The 23333-nt window shown below is 37.5% G+C and overlaps 1 protein-coding gene across 1 annotated transcript in view; it reads right to left on the reverse strand.

Moving 5' to 3' along the window:
* The window catches only part of GLRA3 (glycine receptor alpha 3), a 182615-nt gene extending 159897 nt beyond the window's left edge, over positions 1 to 22718 (reverse strand). Inside the window, exon 1 of the mRNA XM_068974238.1 lies at positions 22648 to 22718. Coding sequence (XP_068830339.1) covers positions 22648 to 22718 — 71 coding nt within the window. The remainder of the gene's footprint in view (positions 1 to 22647) is intronic.
* Between the last annotated feature and the right edge of the window lie 615 nt (positions 22719 to 23333).

The following is a 23333-nucleotide window of genomic DNA, read 5'->3' on the forward strand; positions in this document are numbered from 1 at the left end:
TCGAGTCAGTGATGTCACCCAGCCATCTCATCCTCTGTCGTCCCCTTCTCCTCCTGCCCCCAATCCCTCCCAGCCTCAGAGTCTTTTCCAATGAGTCAACTCTTCACGTGAGGTGGCCAAAGTACTGGAGTTTCAGCTTTAGCATCATTTCTTCCAAAGAACATCCAGGGCTGATCTCCTTCAGAATGGACTGGTTGGATCTCCTTGCAGTCCAAAGGACTCAAGAGTCTTCTCCAACACCACAGTTCAAAAGCATCAATTCTTCAGCACTCAGCTTTCTTCACAGTCCAACTCTCACATCCATACATGACTACTGGAAAAACCATAGCCTTGACTAGACAGACCTTAATTGGCAAAGTAATGTCTCTGCTTTTGAATATGCTATCTAGGTTGGTCATAACTTTTCTTCCAAGGAGTAAGCATCTTTTAATTTCATGGCTGCAATCAGTTGCCTGCTAAAATGCACCTTAAAATTGAGAGGAAAATATGAAAGCTGTAGCTAGGAAACGTAATGTGGGTTTGAGACAAGTCTTGGCAGCTGGGGTCACAAATCTTTGTGCATCTGTTTTCTTGAGTTGGTTTGCACAGAAGAAAACATGACCTGTGGGGAATAAATCATGCTCAGACTCCCAAGTAGAGAAGGTTTGGGGTATATGAGAGAAAGACAGTTGGACATGTATTCTTTAGCTTTAGAAACCAGTCCCATGGGATTACAATTCTTAATGGGGGCAAAAAAAAATATCACACATCATTACTTGGAAGTTTCTGACTTGTCAGAACAAGCAATTGACACTTCAAGCCTCGGTTTGAAAAATAAAACCCAGAATGGGAGAGATGAGCCAGTTCTTCCCAGTTCTTTATGGTTTTAGTCTCTTTACAGGAGAACTAAAGAGAAACTGAGACATCTGAGAACACGTGGAGTTTTGAGCATTTTGCACTAAGGCATCATTCCGTCCTAAAGAGAAAGCACTGTTTGCTGTGATGACACAGGAAGTTTAGAAAATCTGGAAAACTCAGCAGTGACTACAGGACTAGAAAAGGTCAGTTTTCATTCCAAAGAAAGGCAATGCCAAAGAATGTTCAAACTAGAGCACAATTACACTCATCTCACACACAAGCAAAGTAATGCTCAAAATTCTCCAAGCCAGGCTTCAACAGTTCATGAACCATGAACTTCCAGATGTTCAAGCTGGGTTTAGAAAAGGCAGAGGAACTAGAGATCAAATTGCCAACATCTGTTGAATCATCGAAAAAGTGAGAGTTCAAAAAAAACATCTATTTCTGCTTTATTGACTATGCCAAAGACTTTGACTGTGTAGATTACAACAAACGGTGGAAAATTCTTCAAGAGATGGCAATACCAGACCACCTGACCTGCCTCCTGAGAAATCTGTATGCAGGTCAAGAAGCAACAGTTAGAATTGGACATGGAACAACAGACTGGTTCCAAATCGGGAAAGGAGTACATCAAGGCTGTATATTGTCACCCTGCTTATTTAACTTATATGTAGAGTACATATAAGAGAGTTAAATACTCTCATGATGCAGAGTACATCATGAGAAACTCTGGGCTGAAGGAAACACAAGCTGGAATCAAGATTGCAGGGAGAAATATCAATAACCTCAGGTATGCAGATGACACCACCCTTATGGCAAAAGGCAAAGAACTAAAGAGCCTCTTGACAAAAGTGAAAGAGGAAAGTGAAAAAGGTGGCTTAAAACTCAACATTCAGAAAACTAAGATCATGGCATCTGGTCCCATCACTTTATGGCAAGTAGATGGGGAAACAATGGAAACAGTGACAGACTTCATTTTGTTGGGCTCCAAAATCACGGCAGATGGTGACTACAGCCATGAAATTAAAAGACGCTTGCTCCTTGGAAGAAAAGTTATGACCAACGTAGACAGCATATTAAAAAGCAGAGACATTGCTTTGCCAACAAATGTCCATCTAGTCAAAGCTATGGTTTTTCTAGTAGTCATGTATGGATGTGAGAGTTGGACTATAAAGATAACTGCTCACTGAAGAATTGATGCTTTTGAAGTGTGCTGTTGGAGAAGACTCTTGAGAGTCTCTTGCACTGCAAGGAGATCCAACCAGTCCATCCTAAAGGAAATCAGTCCTGAATATTTATTGGAAGGACTGATGCTGAAGCTGAAACTCCAATACTTTGGCCACCTGATGCAAAGAACCAACTCATTGAAAAAGACCCTGATGCTGGGCAAGATTGAAGGCAGGAGGAGAAAGGGACAACAGAGGATGAGGTGGTTCAATGACATCATCAACTCAATAGACATGAGTTTGAGTAAGCTCCGAGAGTTGGTGATGGACGGAGAAGACCGGCGTGCTACAGTCCATGGGGTCGCAAAGAGTCGGACACAACTGAGCGACTGAACTGAACTGATTGAGCAGATTCTAGAACATCTTTGGAGATTCAGAGATATAAATAAAAATTAACAGAATACTGTGATCTTAATTCTTACCATTGTGAGCAATGTGCCAGTGAAATATGATTATCACTTTAAAGTGATCTTGTTTCCCCCTGCATTTTGGTGAGGCCTGGGATATTTTAATTAACCTAACTCTGCTTATTTAACTTATATGCAGAGTAGATCAAGAGAAACCCTGGGCTGGATCAAGCACAAGCTGGAATCAAGATTGCCGGGAGAAATATCAATAACCTCAGATATGCTGATGACACCACCCTTATGGCAGAAAGTGAAAAGGAACTAAAAAGCTTCTTGATGAAAGTGAAAGAGGAGAGTGAAAAAGTTAGCTTAAAGCTCAATATTCAGAAAACTGAGATCATGGCATCTGGTCCCATCACTTCATGGGAAATAGATGGGGAAACAGTGGAAACAGTGTCAGACTTTATTTTGGGGGGCTCCAAAACCACTGCAGATGGTGAGTGCAGCCATGAAATTAAAAGACACTTACTCCTTGGAAGGAAAGTTATGACCAATCTAGATAGCATATTCAAAAGCAGAGACATTACTTTGCCGATTAAGGTCTGTCTAGTCAAGGCTATGGCTTTTCCAGTAGTCATGTATGGATGTGAGAGTTGGACTGTGAAGAAGGCTGAGCGCCAAAGGATTGATGCTTTTGAACTGAGGTGTTGGAGAAGACTCTTGAGAGTCCCTTGGACTGCAAGGAGATCCAACCAGTCCATTCTGAAGGAGATCAGTCCTGGGATTTCTTTGGAAGGAATGATGCTAAAGCTGAAACTCCAGTACTTTGGTCACCTCATTAGAAGAGTGGACTCATTGGAAAAGACTCTAATGCTGGGAGAGATTGGGGGCAGGAGGAGAAGGTGACGACAGAGGATGAGATGGCTGGATGGCATCACCAACTCGATGGACATCAGTTTGAGTTACTCCGGAAGTTGGTGATGGACAGGGAGGCCTGGCATTCTTCAATTCGTGGGGTCGCAAAGAGTCAGACACGACTGAGTGACTGAAATGAACTGAACTGAACTGAACAGTAAAAATGGAGTTGCTTCCTGATCTTTCAAGCACAAGATTCATATAATTATGGTATCATTTTTTTTCTCATAACAACTTTTCTAGCAAGATATTATTACTTGTGTATTACAGATGAAGAAACTGCAAGGTGTTTTCTCCCCAGGCCAGTCAGATATTGAATTTATAACCCAATATTTTAAGTCAAATTAAACTTTGCACTGAAAACACTAGACTCAGTTCAAAAGAAAACAAAACAAAACCATGCATTAGAGAGCTAAAAACACAGTGGAAAAAAATCATATGGCTAAGATCTAAGACAGGTTTCTCTGGTGGGTGAGTTAGAGGTAAAGAATCTGCCTGCCAGTGCAGGAGACATAGGAGATGGGGTTTGATCCCTGGGTGGGGAGTTCCCCTGAAGGAGGCTATGGCAGCCCACTACAGTATTGTTGCCTGGAGCATCCCATGGACATAGGAACCTGGTGGGCTCCAGTACAAAGAGTCGGACACAACTGAAGCAACTCAGCACAGCACAAGATCTAAGACCAAGTAAACTCACAGAAGTAAACCAGGTACTTTAGGGATGGCAGCAAACTTCAGAGTATCAGCTGAGTGGTTAGCAATCTGTGCACACATTTTGAAAGCTTTATGGATTTTAGGGACATAAAAAGGAGTGAATACCTATGAGTTGGTTTGAAAGCACGAAGAATTACAACTGTTGAGTAAGAACGAATCAAAAGTACAGAGGTCTTAGCAGGAAGCTAAGCATCCCTTGAAATCCTCACTATTTCTGAAATTGGAATAAAATAGTCACAGATTGCCAGCAGCCTAGCTCTCTAATAAAAGCAAACATAAAGCAAACTCTTACTATTCTCACATAAGCTTGTTTCTTTTCCATTCTCCCCAGACTTTGCTAATGGCAACTCCATCTTTACATTTTGGGGGAGGAAAATCTTTGATAACTCGACTGTTCTTGGATTCCACATATCATATTCCTATCCACCCAGTTTGTCCTACTTTCTAATTTTATCAGTAATCCAACCACATCTCTATCTTCTTCAGCTCCTTCAGTACAACCTTCCAAACTGTTTACTCAAATTTTTTGACACTTTTCTCTTCAAGGGGGGAGCTTAATCTTCCTCCTCTTGAATGTTCCCTATGCAAAGTAACTGCTTGATGATGCAAATCCTGTAATTCAATCATAAAATGTGTTGCTATTTCCACTCAGCTCTCTTTTGGATTATTCACTCTTCCTCAGCCACTCAAGCAGCTACATGGAAGAAAATGAGAGTTTCTATCAGGTGGATTCACCAACTCACCAGTTATCTGACTGAGACACCTTGAAATCAGATTCTCTACTTCAGTCAAGCCTTCACATAGCTACAACCAAAGTTGACATCTTGACAGTAGCCTAATGAAAGATTCTTACCTAGAATATCTGTTAATACTTAAGCTGTTCTTGAATTTCTGACCCATGGACTAAATATTCATTTTTCTTTCAACCCACTACTTTTCAGGATAATGTATTACACAGCAGTAGTTAAGTGACATCAACTCTTAGCTTTCTGGTTTGAGCAACCAAATGGATGGAAACACCATTCACCAATATAAGATAGTGTGTAAATGGAGACCAACTTTGAAAGTTATGATAGTGGGTTCAATTTTGGACCTGTTGAATTAAAGTATGGTTTTAAAACATCTAAGAGAAACTTACCCAGTATAATAGGTCATCTCCATTGAGAAACAAAAATTTGGGATGATTTTTTACTGGATGGTTCCTTTGAAAAGTTTTAATAAGCATGCTGGCATCTAAGGGCCCTCACACTTGCCACTTCTTCTGCTAGGGCAGTTTCATCTAGAATCTACCATATTGCTCCTTCATCACCTTCAAGTCTTCACTCAAAAGGTCTCCTTGAAACTGTCTTCCCTTCTGCATATATATGCTACTACATGAGCTTCCCTGATGGGTCAGTGGATAAAGAATCTGCCTGCAATGCAGGAGACTTGCAGAAGACCCAGATTCAATCACCTGGGTCAGGAAGATACCTTGGAGTAGGAAATGACAACCCATTCCAGTACTCTTGCCTAGGAAAATCCCACAGACAGAGGATCCTGGCAGGCTACAATCCATGGGGTTACAAAGAGTCAGACATGACTGAGTGACTAAACATACTACACATATGAAAAACAAACAATAAAAACCTACTGGATAGCACAGAGAATTCTACTCAATACACTGTCATGGGCCATATGGGAAAAGAATCTTTAAAAACATGCATATGTACATGTATGTGTACAACTGATTCATTCTGCTGTACACCTGAAACTCACCCAACACTGTAAATCAACTATACTCCAATAAAAATTCATTTCAAAAAAGAAAATGTCTTCCCTTCTCACATATTCTCTCTTGCCTTTCTGTTTCTCTTTTACTTTTCTCCATAAAATATATCATGAGCTAAAATTACTATTTATTCCCTCTTAATTTGATGTTTTCCTCTGTTAGAAGACAACATCATAGGGATCAGAGCAGGGATTTTTGCTTACTTACTACTGTATCCCCAAATCCTAGAACATTGATTGGTAAATAGGAGATATTATATAATTTTTTGGAATAAATGAATAAATAGTACTTGAAATTTGTCATAAGAAGGATAAACTATATACATAACCAAGAAGACTTGGAACTCAGTAAGCTTTCAATAAATCATATAATGTGTTATTATTTTCACAGACACTTCACAGGTCTTCAAGAGAGCAGTTCAAGTAAGGATATGTTTTCCCAATGATGCTATCTGATAAAGTCAGTGATTCAGCTCTTTCAACTTTACTGTAGCTCCAGAGAGCAATAAAAGCACCCTTTATTTGATTTAGAATATTGCTGTCTCTTTGGGAAGTAGAGCACATAGAGCCTTTGTCCAGATGCTACTTTGTATGTTCTTTCAAAAAAAAAATCTCCCTTGAAAAGATCAGGAGCAAGCTCCAGCAAAAACTTCTGAAGATTATAGTTCATGCTCTTATTCCCTTTAAATACTCTTGGTAAATCATTTTATTTAACCTGAGAAGTGCAAAGTTGTGAATCGGGCATTTACAATAATTAAGTTTAAAATTATAAACTTAAATCTTTAGTTTTATACACATATATCATTACACGAATCACTGTAGGCAAAAGTGTTTCAGTAAAAGTACACTGAATTTCCCAAATAACAACAAAAGCACGTTTTTAGGAATCTAAGAATAAATCAACAAAAAAATTTCAAAAATTTGATAGAAGAGTAAAATGAACAGGTTGCCAAGTTAAGACAAAGAGGATTTGTTCTTCTGTATTTTATTTAGTATGTAACATATAAATGTATGTATGTAAACAGACAAGAAAGGAACACGTAAGTAATCAAGATGATTAGAGATTGCTCCAAGTTCTCAAGAGAAAATAGCCAGGATGACAAAACAAAATAAATGAGAGCAGCCATGCTGGATGGCACGGTGGTTGAAGACTTTCTGAGAGGCTGAAATGTGAGCTGAGTGGGAGCAAAGGCAAGGATGTCTCAGGCAGAAGGAACAGCTTCAGACCACCAGCACAGCAACAACCAACCGTATATTACTGGCAAAAATAACATCAATTTGATCTATTTCATAGCATGAATATAAACTACTTTCAGATGGTTAAAGCTCTAAGTATAAATATGTAAATAATGAAATGTATATTTTTAAATAGTTTAAGAGCAAGCGTGTGTATTTATTCCCGCTTTCTTGTAATATTTTTTAAAATAATACCAAATATACCAAAAGAGGTATAAACTTTAATTACAAGACAACAGGAAGGAGATGTCAGCAAATAAGAGATTCCTACAAGTTCTGCAAGATGAGAAAAGAGGAATAAATAGAGAGATAGATGGAGAGACAGAGGTGAGGGAGAATCTTCAGAAATAGATAAAAACAGAGTGAAGTAAGCCAGAAAGAAAAACACCAATACAGTGTACTAACGCATATATATGGAATTTAGAAAGATGGTAATGATAACCCTGTATGCGAGACAGCAAAAGAGACACAGATGTATAGATCAGTCTTTTGGACTCTGTGGGAGAGGGCGAGGGTGGGATGATTTGGGAGAATGGCATTGAAACATGTATATTATCATATGTGAAACAAATCGCCAGTCCAGGTTCGATGCATGATACAGGATGCTAGGGGCTGATGCACTGGGATGACCCAGAGGGATGGGATGGGGAGGGAGGAGGGAGGGGGGTTCAGGATGGGGAACACATGTATCCCCATGGCAGATTCATGTGAATGTATGGCAAAGCCAATACAATATTGTAAAGTATTAGCCTCCAGTTAAAATAAATAAATTTAAAAAAACATATATTTTCAAAGTGAATGAGCCCACTGAGTCCAAATAGAGAATTATGGTAGACCTATTATTGAAAAATTGCCAAACATTAAGATTTAAGACACAATCCCAAAGGAATTTGAAAGAAAAAGGAAAACACAAAAGAATGAGACAAGACTAGCTTTAGGCAAATGGGCATTTGTATATGCTACCAGACAACAAGAAAAAGCCAGCAAAGTTCTTGCTGGCTTGTTCTTTCCTTCCATATACCCAATCCAGTATTACAGCCAATCTATGGATCAAAGGAGAAGTTGTTAAGCAGCCACAAATTCAAGGAATGGAGCAGTATACCTGCATAAATGTTCTCTTGAGAAAATCATGGAGAAGATACTGTAGTGAAATGAGGAAGTAAACCAGGAAATAGAACCGTGGAAGGAGCTGACACAACTTAGAAAGTAGCTGTGGGATTTCTTCAGATGAGTTCTCTGTGAAAAACATCAGAAAACAATCTCATTTTTATTGGAAGTAAGAAATTTAGGAAGGTCGTTTTGTTATCAGGCTCACAGGGGCGTGAAGTTTAGAATATGTGCATAGAATTAAGAGTGTGAGGGAAAAGAGAGTGAGTCTTTCAAGAAGCATTTCTTGTAACTAAAGGCAAAGGAAACAAAACATAAAGCAGTAATAATAGAATATTGTTCAGGTTATGGGAGAGGCCTTCAGAATAAGTAAAACACATTTAAAACTGATTGTTCTTAGGAAGGACAATTAATTGCAGTGAAGATGGGATGGAGATGGGCTATGAACAATGTTTCAGCTCTCTGTCCCATTTGATTTTTAATCCATGAGCAAATTATATTTGGAAAAAAAAAGATTATAGTAAAGGATTTTAAAAATACAAGAATTTGTTTAAAACTTGTCATGGACAAGGCAAGACAAAAAAGGAAGGCTGATGCATTTAGTACTCACACTTTTTCTCTTTGTTAGATGCTGAAAAATGTACAATATGCCTAGCCTTGTTTGGAGGCTTTGAATTCAGCAAAAACCAAAACAGACCAAAATCCTTCATTTCCATGAGCTTGTATTTCAGCAGACTGGGACATAATTAACAAAAACTATTACAAAGTAGTAAATTCTTTACTATTTTGAAAGGAAGGAAAATTTAGAGCAAAGCAAAAGATAATCAGAAGTGACAGGACTTGGGGGACCTGGGAACATTTTACAGAGTTGTTAGGGTAAGCTTCGCTGAGGAAGGGTCGCTTTATCCACGTGTTGAAGGAGGTCACGGAGGTGGCCACCTGAAGCAAAGTATCTGTTCCAGACAGAAAGAGCAACCTGTGCGAGGGTCTAACTAAGCCAGGGACACACTTGATATATTCACAGAACCAACAGGGACCAGAATCAAGTTAGAAGGGGGGGATAATAGCAAGAAATCAGATCAAAGGATTAAATGGAACAACAAACCGTTTGTGAACATAAGAGTCTTTATAAGGAAATTGCTTTTACTCTGAGTGAAATGGAAATTGTTAAAGCAATGGGTAGGAACATGGAATGGCTTGCCTTTCATTTGTGAAGAATCACCATGACTGATCTATTAAATCAGACTGGAGCGGGGCCCAGATGTTTGGCAAAGATCAGTCAGATTATCAACAGAATTCAGGTGATGGTGGCTCAGACCAAGTTGTCATATTGGAGGTGATGGAAATTGGTCACATGTTGGATGTATTCTGAAGCTTGAGGTAAGATGATTTTCTAACAGATGAAAGAGAGTAGTCAAGGAGAAGTTCATATTTTTGGCCTACACAACTGAAGAGATTTGATGAACTGAAATGGGGGAAACAGTGAGTGAAGCAAGTTTACAGCAAGACGCCAGAGACTGATTTTGTAAGAACATCTTTTTTTTATTGTTGAAAAGTGCTATAGACAAATATATGATATTTGAAGCCTTGTGACTAGACGAGGTGACCAAGGAAGTAAGTAGAAATGGAAAGAGAAGAGATGGGGAAGGAGAGAAGAAAACAGCAACGCTGTTTAAATGCAGTCTATACAATACGTTGAAAGGCAGCATAAACAGTCATTGTAAGAGGGAACTTCATGGTCTGTATTTAAATTACTGACACATCTTCCTTATGAGCCACCACTATCTGATGTACTATTGTTGGCATCAATAAAAATTTAAGATCACCTAGATAGCTATCAACGTGTTTTTTCTTAAATCTCTAATGTAATCCCACTTTAGATTTGTACAGCCTTAATAAAAATAAGGTTATTGTACATAAAGTGTTTAAAGAAATATCATTGAGTGAAACAAATAGCAAGTACAAAATGCTAGTTATTATTCAATATAACTCTCAGGATCCAAGAGACTTCAAATTAGCATCCTCTCCTCAGCTCCTCAAAATACGAAACAACTCAAGAAATTTTTTCAAAAAGAGTAAAAAAAATTGGGATCAAACTGATGTTACAAAGATGACTTGGCGGAAATTATCTGATATCCAAAGACACACTGGCTTCCTAACATTGAATTGAAAATGATGCCTCCGTGTCCCACATCACTCAAAGCCCCACGTAAAAAGGACAAAGACGGGCACCAGGCTACATTTGCCCAGATTTTCCTTCCAAACTCCTCAGATAGAAGACTCAGTTTTTTCCTCTAGGGTAGAATGAATAAGAAGATGGTGAGAGGTCAGAACAAATTCTCGATGGGACCTCTCATCTCCTGAAAGAAAACACATAAAGTGGGCAAACTGTATAGCTGCTCTAATTAAAACTTGTTTCTTTAAAAAATGTAAAAATCACTCTGTGTTTCTTTATGTGCGCATCAGTTCAGTTCAGTTCAGTCACTCAGTCGTGTCCGACTCTTTGCACACATACATTTATATAAATATATGGAATATGATCTGGGGGAAAAAAAAAGCACACCAAATTATTTCAGTCATTCATCTAAGGAAAGGACTAAGAGCAGCGGCGACCAAGGTGGGGGAGGGTGTTGATTTACCTGAAATATTTGAATTTTCACACTGAAAACACAAGCATGTATTACTTAAGTAACATGAATTCACATAAACACCTGGAAACTGGTTTTAACTAAGTGTCTATAATGATTAAATTCATAATTATAAATACAGATGTGTGGGTTTTGAACATCAATTGCTACAGAAGTTGCATACTTAAGCATTTCAAAAAAAAAAAAAAAAACGCTAGTTACATTCTAAAGTCCAATAGCAAAGTTCAATGGAAAATATGTTAGCAACATCACCTTTTGTCAAATCAGTGAAATACCACTTGATTTATTCAAGCCAATCATGAATCTCAAAAATAATGTTGACCCTCTCTTCCTTCCGAGAATAAGTATTCTTTCTTTTCACTCTGACTTATCGTAAAAAACTTCCTCCTTTAGCCTGATTCTAAACCCTAATCTCTACAAACGATCTTTTGAAACCCTCTTATTCAAATTGTGTCCACTTAACACACACACACACACACACACAGCCAGAAGGCACAAAGCACTTCACCACCTCTAAACATTATTTTTTGCAACTGAAAAATGACCAGGGATTTTTATCTGACTCCGGAGTATGGTGCACTCTTGGACGATAAAGCCAATAAAGACACTGAGTCATCAACAAAATCAAAATTAGAAAGGTAAAATCTCCTTGGAAGAACAGACTTAATTTTCCTTCAGTCAGGAAAGACTCAGGGCACCCTAGGAGTTTCAATGGTAATCCTTCAAAACCCAGAATGTGCCCAATCACTTGTTTGTCTTCAAGAAGTTTATTAGTTATTTTGCTTAAATGCCATGTCCTCCACACTGCCTTTATTAGCTTAACTGAGTGGGAACTGGTCTCTTCTCCACTGGATTCTTACAGGCCATCTGTTCTTATCAATCACTGGTTTCCATTGTGGACGTCTGACGCTTTCATGCCATGATCTCCCCTGCTAGCTGGAAACTTCGGGTATGAGGCAGAGACTGGATCCCATCACTCATCATCTCACTGGAACTAAATCAACAATTACACTAATACACAACTTCGCTGGCTTCCCTGGTGGCTCAGTGGTAAAGAATCTGCCTGCCAGTGCAGAAAGACGCAGGTTACATCCCTGGGTCAGGAAGATTCCATGGAGAAGAAAACTGCAACAACTCCAGTATTCTGGCCTGGGAAATCCCATGGATGAAAGAGCCTGATGGGCTGCAGTCCATGAGGTCATGAAACAGCTGACATGACTTAGCAACTAAACAACAGCTCAATTTGATAAAGTGTGAATATTCTGAAATTCAATCCAAGAGTTTAGTGTTTCTTATATTCCAAATATACCTCAATCAGTTTAACTTGTCCAAACATCACTGCATGTGGTTTCAGAACTATTTTTCTAGTGATAATTAAGAAGTGATTACATCAAACCAATGTAGGGGGAATGTTAAGAACTGTATTTCTCTTCTGAATCTTATTTGACAAAACTCTTATTAGACCTGTAAAATGTGGATAAAACTTGTTTTATAAAATTTCATTTTAGTGTATGTCAACGGTACCCAAAATTTCATAAAAATATCATAAAAGTAAGGGGGTAAAATCCCACCAGCCAGAAGTGAGTGATACAGAAATAATCCTTTTACTTGAGATGCTTAACTGAGTTATACTTACAAAGGAAATGATACAGCAGAAAGAGTACTGCTTGATTTTGAACTGATCGTACTTGCATCAATGAAGGCTTACTAATAAAATGTGTTTTTATAAATCCCCATATTAATCAGATTGAGGGCATAAGAGAATGATATTTTAAAGCATCAATCTCTGGGTCTCTGACTCTGAAAATAAACGTACACAGAATATTAAAACGGAGCCATACTCAGGTTTTTTCCATAATAATATTGAACCAGCAGAGCACTGACTTATTCAGGTTATGGTAGCTATTCCCTTTTGTGTGACTACCAATGTTTATGTTAATGTCACCTTTCAGTGGAATGTGTTCTGACTTAAGCATATCTGAGTTATTGGACACTTTTCTTCCGTGGTGAGGGAAGCCCTACATTTACCTGATTGTTACGTTCCTTTAAGGAGAGAGAAATGATGCAGAATGAAGAAGGGAATCAACGATACAGCCAAAAGGAGTTTACAATTAGAAGTGGTGAGGAAAGGTAAATAGAGTGGTGAGTATGTTGTTCAGTTCCCTCTAGTGAAAATCAGACTATATACCAAGGTTTTATTGGATTATATTTTTTTCAAAATTAAGAGAGGGTGTACACCCATGGCTGATTCATGTCAATGTATGGCAAAACCCACTAAATATTGTGAAGTAACTAGCCTCCAATTAAAATAAATTAATTATTTTTAAAAAATTAAGAGAGGGAAGATCTTAGCAAGATACAATCAGTGATTGTACCTTAAATCAGTTGGTTACCTTAAATTAATTAGTTATATCAATTAGTTAAAGCTAATATTCAGCTGAGGTTGTATACATACATCCTTCTCCCCTTTTTTCACTCAGCCTCATCTCCAGTCTTTCTTTCCCTTTCCATCAATCATTTTGGGCAAAACATTTACAGTTTCTCAGGAAACAAAAAGATTATAAAAGCTTCTGGATTATAGACATGATTTCCTTTTCCCATAAGAACATATGTTTTCCTTTAATCAAGCATAACAAGATCCCTGGAGATAATGCCTCATAGGAGAAGACTACCTATTTTCAAGATGTAAAAGAAAAGGTCAGAGATGTGAGTGTGCACACCTACACTGTGTGCATGTACAGATCTCTGAGAAGAGCAGAAAGTTTGAAAGTGGGTCTCATTCTTAGATTTTTTTTTATGAAACTGTTGAAACTTTTACTGTGATTTTAACTGAATGAGTCACATTTCACCTTTTAAAGAAGGGTATGATCTTTTCTTTTTCTACTGTAGGAGAACATAAATCACTGTGCTCTTTTGGAAAAATAAGCAGTTCATTTGAATTAGGTGATGTGGGTTCTGTCTCTGGCTTTGCCACCTAAATGAGTGAGGCCTGAATAAAGATCATGTCCTAAGTGGGGAATGCATGTAAATGGAATCTAGGGTGGTACTGACGAATCTGTTCACAGAGCAGCACTGGAGATGCAGACATAGAGAACAGACTTACGGACAAGGGTAGGGGAGAAGAGAGGGTGAAATGAATGAAGAGCAGCGTCAATGCATATACACTAGCACAGGTAAATAGACAGCCAATGGGAGTTAGCGCTATGACTCAGGGAACTCAAACTGGGGTTCCGTAATAACCTAGAGCGATGGAAATGAGTGGGAGGTGGGAGGGAGACTCGAGGAAGGGGACATGTGTACACCTATGGTTAATGCATGTTGATGTATGACAGAAATCAATATTGTAAGCCCATCATCAGTCAATTAAAAAAACAAAGATCATGCCCTAGAATTCATCCCCCTCTTCTGCAGGGTGAAGGGGGCTTCTGCTGTAGTAGGCTGGACCGACCCTTCTAAGAGAGCTGGGAGCACAGCCTGCCTTGTAGCAGAAGTAACACGGACTTGGCTCCATTCTATGTTTTGTAACCACCAAATCAGCCTAAACCTGTCTGCTTTGTTGTTCATCTTTATTCCAGACTAATGACCTTGTCTCCTACTTCAAAGAGATGATTGAGTGCTCAGCCGCTGAATTACAAAATCTTAGTTCCCGTCTCTACTCCTGTCACATTCTGCATCTAGTCCCAGCGAAAGACTTACACTCTTCTGGTTCAAAAGCTACCCTTCAACTACTGCTCTGAAAACTCTTTCTTTTCATCTCATCAGTGACCTTGCCTCTTCTCTTCTAAACCTTCTTGTGTCTTCGTAAGTATTTCCTAATCTACTGACTTTTTTCTCCAAGATGTAAGCAAGCTCAAATTCCCTCTCACTGTAAACACAAAATTAAACAAACAAGTCAGGGACTATCAATCTCACTGTGTCCACTGTTACTTTCCCTTGTTATAGCCTCTTGGAGATAAGGATTGACATATTTACACACTTGATACTATGTATAAAAGAGATAACTAATGAGAACATACTGTATAATACAGGAACTCTACTTACGGTACTGTGGTGACCTGAATGGGAAGGACGTCCAAAAGGGAAGAGATATGTGTATGTATGGCTGATTCATTTTACTGTACAGTAGAAATTAATACAACAATGTAAAGTCACTATATGCCAAGAAAAATTAATTTTTAAAAAGGGAATCTTTTTGCCTTTTTCTTTAACTCACCATTCATGTTATGATAACATATTTGCACATGTACTTTTGTACTAGAGTGTTCTTGAAAAGGTGACTAATAATCTTCTGTACTTCTTTTTGTTTTTATGGCATTTGATATTATATTACTGATTATTCTTTTATTTCCAAACAGACTCTAGGGTGAAAATTTTTATTCTTCTTAACATGTAAAGCACAGATCTATCTCTATGTATTTGTATCTATATACCACACATGAGCAAATATATAATACATAGTGATATTATAATTTCAGGCAGTCAATTAGAAAGTCTAAAAATATCTCTTAAAAAGCTCTTTAGGAGGCAGTGATGGGAAAAAAAGCTTGAGAAATAATACATTACACAATAGAAATTTCAGTTTCTCATGGTGATAAGGAGAAGTAAATCCATTATTTTTCCACTAGGTGCTGACAATTTTTATCTGTTTTACAACTTCTTCTCAGAGCAGGTAATGTCTTCCAAGCCATCTTACTTGATTTTATATCCTTTGTGGTGTCTAAAACACAAGATTCCCTTCTCACTCCAAGTGATAACACAGATCTAAATACACTTCAAATCTAAAATTATAGATAAAGAGAGATGACAGGTGTGTCATCTCGGTATTTATTTGTTGCTTATGGAGCATCTACTCCATGCATGACATTGAATTAAATATTATGGCAGTAAGCAAGACCAAAAACAATCCAGTCCTCGTGGGACTAACAATTAAGAGGCAGAGACAGACCTGCATGAAAATCTAAAACATACATGTGAAGGTGATGTGCACACACACACACCCCTGCACAATGGTATATTATAGAAAGTTGAGATTCTGTTGCTCCAGCACATTGCACTCTTCCTAGAATGTAGTAATTGCTGAATAGATGTTTATAATGCTACAAAGAAATTCTACAGCTATAGGCACTCTAGACCTGGAGCATATACGCATCATGCAAGGAGCAACCACATGGAAAAGGCTATCGATTCAAAACATGCCTCAAACAGAAAACACACTCTCCAAGGGTCATTTTCAGTAAAGAGGCAAGCATTAAAAAAAGAAGAAGAAGAAAATACACAAATATTGGCAGGAAGGGGGAACCACAGGTGGCAAGAAAAAGTTTCCTATGGCCAGGAGAAAATAAAATGACATTTTGTTTTTTATTTATTATTAAAATGGCTTGATAAATATTTTCCTTTTCAGGTAAAGAGGCCCTTATTGCTCGAAATTTAAATGTTCACAGGATGACTACCTGTTGTAGATATTTTTGAGATATTTTCAAATTTAGGTAGGATATTCAGTGAACTAGTTATCTCCGATGTTAGCCCAACCATCCTATGTTGGCAATGTTTGTAAAGTAGGATCAGATATATCTGAGTTTATCATTCCTAATTTGTTATTTTTGTCTGTATGCAAATTTTGCATGAACTCCTAGGAATTCTTCATCATTAGCATTAGAACTTATTCCATGCAACAAACTATTTCAGAGGATGTTGATAATATTTCCATTTTATGATATTCTTAAATTTTCCACTGAGGTTATTGCCTCTGTGTATTAAATTGTCTGAGAGGTAACTGGTAATACTTCCTTCTAAAAACATCTCTAGTATGGAGATTCTGAATTTCAGGAATGCTTTATAGTGAGGCTGCTTATTAACTATTTTACTATTGTTTCTTCTTCTGCCGACGTCTAAGGATTTCAAACTTTGTTTCCTAAAGTGTGTGTGGCTGCCTTGCATCTTCACCAAAATAGTTTCTTTAAAAATCTTCTCAGAGAACTTGAGTGGGTAAAATATACCATACATGATTGTGGACTAGTTTATGAGGTTAGTTGAAATTAGAGCATTGATTCCCTGGTGGCTCAGACAGTGAAGAATCTGCCTGCAATGTAGGAGACCTGGGTTCGATCCCTGGGTCAGGAAAATCTCCTGCAGAAGGGAATGGCTACCACTCCAGTATTCTTGCCTGGAGAATCTTCCCTGGACAGAGCACCCTGGAGGGCTACAGTACATGGGGTGACAAAGAGCTGGATATGACTGAGTAAATAACATACCTACCGAGCATTTGAAAGCTCTATAGAAAAGTGATAAATATACGCTATCGATAAAAGCAAGTCCTTGGGATCGACAGTATAAAATTATGATAAATCTGTTTATTTGTCACTTATGATCAGTCCCACCACCACAGTTTAGCTCAGAACTCTCTCTGAGTATTTCTCTGTGCCTGCTCTAAATGTTCTGCCGTCATTTCAGATAAACATTTTTTCTGTTTTGTTTTTTTTTTCTTTTTTGCACACAGTGTGATCACCTTTATAACAATTTAACTATTCAACCTACAGGTCAAGCAGGGTCTCTGCATTCTCAGCTGACAGCAAGATCGAACAGATCTACTGCTAGCATCTCAGACTCAAAACACCCAAACCCAGTTCCCTGGCATCCTTTCTTCCAACAATCCAAATCCTCTATCTGATAGTCTTTTTTGAGAGAGATCATATTTTGATGATAAATTCAAACATGAGCTCCAAATTCTAAAACAAGCAGACTGTCATTGTCTTCTAGTCGTTTTGTCATTGTTCTCTGTCTACACATCATAGTTTTTACTATTCCTGATGGTTATGAGCAATCTTCTGATTAATTATAATTTGGAGGTAAACACTACCTCTGAGAGAGAAGGATTTGTAGAGCTTTTTTGAGCCACATTACAAGGCCATTCCTATAATGATAACTATTCAGTTCTAATTAAATTATTTGCTTCTGAATTTTACCCATATTCCATTATGAAAGGAAGCTGCAACTCCTCTACCTTTCAGCAGGTTTATCATTGTAGTGAGCTCTATAGTTGTTGCTAGCAGATATGAAATTAAACAATGAACTGGAGATATTTCAACTGAATTTGACCATCACCATTCCCTCAGCATATTATAGGATTGTATCATAGGAATGATTTTACATTCCTATACATTTCCTAATGATAGGAAATGGAATAGAAAATAGAATATTTTCTTTATATCTCACTTCTGCCCATTGAACAAGCATCTTATAAGATCCATCACAAGTACCGATTCTCTGGAGAACTTCCCTGTTTCACATTCCCTAAAACGTTGCCACTTCTGTTGCTCTTTTGTCACTTGGGCCTTTGTATTTTCTTTCCTTCTAGGCTCTAAGTTTCACGATGAAAAGGTGATAATTTCTTGATCACCCATGGCCAAACTGTACCTAGCACAAACGTGTGCACAGAATGTGGTGAAAAATCTTGCTGAATTGCTTAACATTACACATTAAACACATACTTGGTGATTGACTGGCCTCAGTATATCAAGGGATCAAGGGAGAGAAAAATTATATACAAGAGGAAATATTTTACAAGCTGTTTCCTGAATCGGCAGGGCAAACTGCTTGAGGCATTGACTAAAGAACTGGGCCATGAGCCTCCTATACTTAGGAAAATGTATGATTATTTATAGAAACAAAGGAAAAAAGCATATATTATGTACAGAATCCTGCTACAGTACCTACATACAAGAAATTATCATAACAGTAGGAGTTTATTCCTTAAAGTACATTTTTCTTCAAAGTCTTACATAAGAAAATAGACCCAACATTAAAAAGAATTTTCCCCATCTTCCAAAACATACCAAAAGAAAAAAAAAAAAACAAGACATTCTATGCCAAAATGTTTTTCTTAGACTTTGAAGTCAATCAAGAAAATATTTTATTTGTGATTATCATAAAGCCTGAAATTCATACATTCAGTTTTTGACACAATGTACCATAATTTATCCAAATAGCAAGTCTGTATTGCTATCAAACTATCAAGATGAAAAACAAAATTGCATGTTATGAAAATAATTAATTTAGATGGAATACTTTTGGCACTTTTCTTGCTTTTGGAAATTGCTCTGCAAGCTCTTCATAATCATCACTTATTTACATTTCAAAGAAAGCTGAACACTGGTGTTTTGTTCTTTATTTCACTAGTATGAGAACTAGAATTCAAAAGCCAAAGAAAATTTTTTTTCAAAAACTGCAATATCTGAGCAAAGGGTGAAAATTTTAAAAACTTCACTACTAGGAAATTTAGATTTCTTATGTCTATTTCTGACTTGTATTTATTAAAAGAATTGTCCTCTTTAATAAGTCCATTTTAAGCACTATGTTTCTAATACCTGGTGTATTCTGATAATGAATACGCCTAATTGTACTATAGTAGTAAATATTTTTGTTCTGCTGTTTGCCTTAATAAAACTCATTTACTAAAATGTATAAATTATGCCAAAGTAAACCCTTCAATCACATCTGTGGGTTTGCAATAATAGTCTAAGAAAGTGCTATAAATGTTTATAATAATACTTCACTGATAAAATTTTTTACTAGTAATAGCAATAGGAAGTTTCATATATTACTAACAGAAATGTAACTAGGTACAACTGTGTCAGAAAACTTGCAGTATCTACTAAAGCTAGACATACTCATATCCATCCTGCTGCTGCTGCTGCTGCTAAGTCGCTTCAGTTGTGTCCGACTCCGTACGACCCCATAGAGGGCAGCCCACCAGGTTCCCCCTGGGATTCTCCAGGCAAGAACACTGGAGTGGGTTGCCATTTCCTTCTCCAATGCATGGAAGTGAAAAGTGAGAGTGAAGTCGCTCAGACGTGTCCGACTCTTCGCCATCCCATGGACTGCAGCATACCAGGCTCCTCCGCCCACAGGATTTTCCAGGCAAGAGTACTGGAGTGGGGTGCCATTGCCTTCTCTGAATATCTATCCTATATTACAGCAATTCTTTGCCCAGTGAGACTCTTGGACCCAACTCACATAGTCCCCAGAATGCACACATTCACAGGTACTCACCAAAAAAAGCAATCTCAAGGAGGATCATAGCAGCACTAACCAAAAACTTGTTTAAAATACCCAAATATTCCTCAGTAGGACAAGGGATAAATTGTTATGTCTTCATATAATGGAATACGCTGGGCTGGGTTTAGTAACTCAGTGGTGTCCAACTCTTTGCTGCCCCATGGGCTGGAGCCCACCAGGCTCCCATGGGGATTCTTCAAGCAAGAATACTGGAGTGGGTTTCCATGTCCTCCTCCAGGGGCTCTTCCTCATCCAGGATAGCACCCAGGTCTCCTGCATTGCAGGCAGATTCTTTAAAACCATTTGAGCCACCAGGAAAGACCAAGAATACTGGAGTGGGTAGCCTATCCCTTCTCCAGGGGATCTTCCCATCCCAGGAATTGAACCAGGGTCTCCTGCATTGCAGGTGGATTCTTCACCAATTGAGCTACCAGGGAATCCCTCACATAACAGAATACCATACAGAAATGAAAATAAGTTATTGCTACGTGCTACAACATAGCTAAAACACATACAATTCATAAAATAAAGCAGACCCAAATAAGTATTTATAGAAAGTTCAAGAGCAGGAAAAAATGTTATTGTTGCATAAGTCAGGATAGAGATTATCTTCAGGCAAAGTAATGCTTAGGAAGGGATATGGTGGTAAGAGGGAGCAGGGTGAACGCTTCTGTGATACTGAGAATTCTGCTTCTTGATCCATGGTCTCTTTACATGAGAGTGTTAAGTTTGTACCACTTTATACAGAACTTTGCTATTTTTGTACTTTTCTGTATGTATTCATAATCTCAATTTAAAAGTTTTAAACTAAACCAAAATAAAAAGAAAACAAAACACTTCTACTAGTATGCTATTTAATCATGACTATCTATGGTTTCTGGTTGTTGTTCTTACTTCCAAATTTCCCTGGAAACAGTATTTTTAAATTAAAAAGATATATTTGTGAACTTAAAAAAATACTTGTTTGAATTTAATTTTTCCTTTACTTGTTTTCCTTTTTTGCTCAATACCTCACAAATAGGCTCAGTGAGCAGAGTAGAAACTGTATTTTATAAGATATTTCCAGTAGAGGGAGCTTTACTTTCAAAAGGAAATTTCTATAGGAAATTTTCCTTCAAGGACCATCACTGAAAAATTAAAATATTTGATTTTTTATGTATGATTAAAAATTCTTCAGAATGATGAGCTACTTTTATCTAAGAGAAAAAAGATAAAATTTTTATTTGATTTGTGAAAGAAAATGATGAAGAATATATATATTGCACAAACTTCTATACTGGATATATCTTTTTTGAGTGATTACATTTCTGAAGTATTCATAAGAAGGATTTTAAACTAAATTATTTAATATTAATTAACAATAATTCTTTCTAAGAATATATTATAGCAAATATCATGGTGATTTTCTATTATACAAATTTGACCTCATCGATCAAAATATTTTAGTTATCAACATTAAATTTCCTAAATCTAAGTATCAACTAGGCTCTTCAGATTTCTCTGAGAAAATAAGTATGCATATTATCATCTAAGATACTAAAAGATAACTATAATAAAATAATCAGCTTATCTTATGACATGAATTTTGCACTTTTCTATAAAATTTACATGAATGTAAAAGCTCTACATTCTTTGCTTTTATCACTATATATGAAATTTGTACCACTTGTAAAGTTACAAAAATTTACTATGTTAAAATATTTTTCACTGAAAATATTCTCATTTACAATGGTTCAACTCTTTACTTCAGGAAAAACCAGTAATTTCAGAAATATAGTAGACTTCACAATTAGTTCCTGGTTCCTAAAGGTAGTTTTTGTGAGATATGCTATATTTTTCAAGGTGCCTAAAGATGAAAAATTGACATAGCAACCCAGAGAGAATATTTACATACATCAAATGGAAATCATTATACATGTAACTTAGCACTCAAATTTTTTATTTCAATCTTTTTGAAAAGCTTGTGAACCATAAAATGGAAATTTTAAGGTAATTATAATAGTAAAATAAATTTTACATTGGCTTATATATTGTTTCATTAAGAACGGGGTTAAATTAACTGATCTTGTGCTTAGTGTCTCTTCTCTTTTAATTAAAAAGAAAAAGAGCCTACCAAATATGACTGGAGATGATAAGAAAATAGCACGTCATAGAACAATTTTGCTGTTCAGTAGGCTTTATTACTTTCTACAAAATGATTTTTCTTGGCATAGAACATACCTAGTGATTTATTTATCACTTTGTCTCCATGAACTAAGTTCTTTAGGAATCAGTACTTTCAAAGCCTTTATTATTTTATTCATTTAAACTTAACCTCTGGATATATAAATAATATTCAGAATTTCTCTCACCACTAAATGCTTATGTTCTGGATATTTTTTGTCTTCTAAAATGTACGTAATGTTCCACTTTTAATAACTAAATGTTTTTTAACTCTCAAAACGAGAGTAACACCCAGAATTTATAATTCACTTAGAAAAAAAAGAAACTATAAACGCAATTTGAGAAGGAAAATCCTAGGCTTTGGAAATATTTGTTTCCTAGGGTAACCTCAGTTGCAAATAACAGAAGATGCCAGTTAATAAAATACATTAATTAGTGAAAATAAAGCAAAGTTACATATTTCAGAGGTCTCAAGAGACAGACTGCTAGATAGAAAAGAGACTGTTAGATAGAAAGCAATACTATTTAAGGGACACTTTCAACAAGTCAACCTCGAGTTGCATCCTTGGTTTCAGCAATGACAAGTGGTTGTAGGCTTGAATGAGTTCTCCAACTGTTAAATACAAGTGGACTCACCTGAGTAGCAGTGCTGCTTCCCAGAAGTAAAATCCCGAAACTAAAGTCCGAAAGTGTCTCACGTAGGCCATGATACGGAGGGATATATTCACGGCTCTGAAATGAGTCTTATCCAAGGCATGGGGAAGCCGTGAATGAGCCGGGAATGAGAGTGTGCTGCCTGACTCCGTGTCGTGTTGGCAGGGACCAACGACTGGAAAGCTTCAGCACCTGAGACAGCTCCCCACGGTCCAAGGAGACCCTCTCTTTCAAACTCTTGAAATTCCCTTTCGACACCTTCTCTGAGCATTGAGCTGCGGGGAGATTCACGGGATTATAAATGTGCAGGTGATTTATACAGTGGCCGCGGAATAACGGATGAGAGATATCTGAGGTGCCTAGGTTCTGGGCAGCAGATCCTTGGAGCTCTAGCGGCAAAGGAAAAATGCTAGTCCTTTCCTGACTCAGACTCACGACTGGAGGAGAAAAAACAGCAACTGCGGAACAGGAATGCGTCTGCACCTGCTCCAAGCGCCGCCCGCTGGAATCCCACTTGCCACCTTTGGGTAAATCCCGAGCCACTAGCGCGGCAAAGGGAAGCGGGGGCGGCGCCAAACGACACCGCCTTGCCAGCCAATCACAACTGCACAGCGGGGCAGAGTGACGGGCCACTCACGACGGAAGGCGGTGCTTAGCTAGCCGTACTT

Source organism: Capricornis sumatraensis, chromosome 6 (genome assembly GCF_032405125.1).
Source record: "Capricornis sumatraensis isolate serow.1 chromosome 6, serow.2, whole genome shotgun sequence".
Taxonomy (NCBI): Eukaryota; Metazoa; Chordata; class Mammalia; order Artiodactyla; family Bovidae; genus Capricornis; species Capricornis sumatraensis.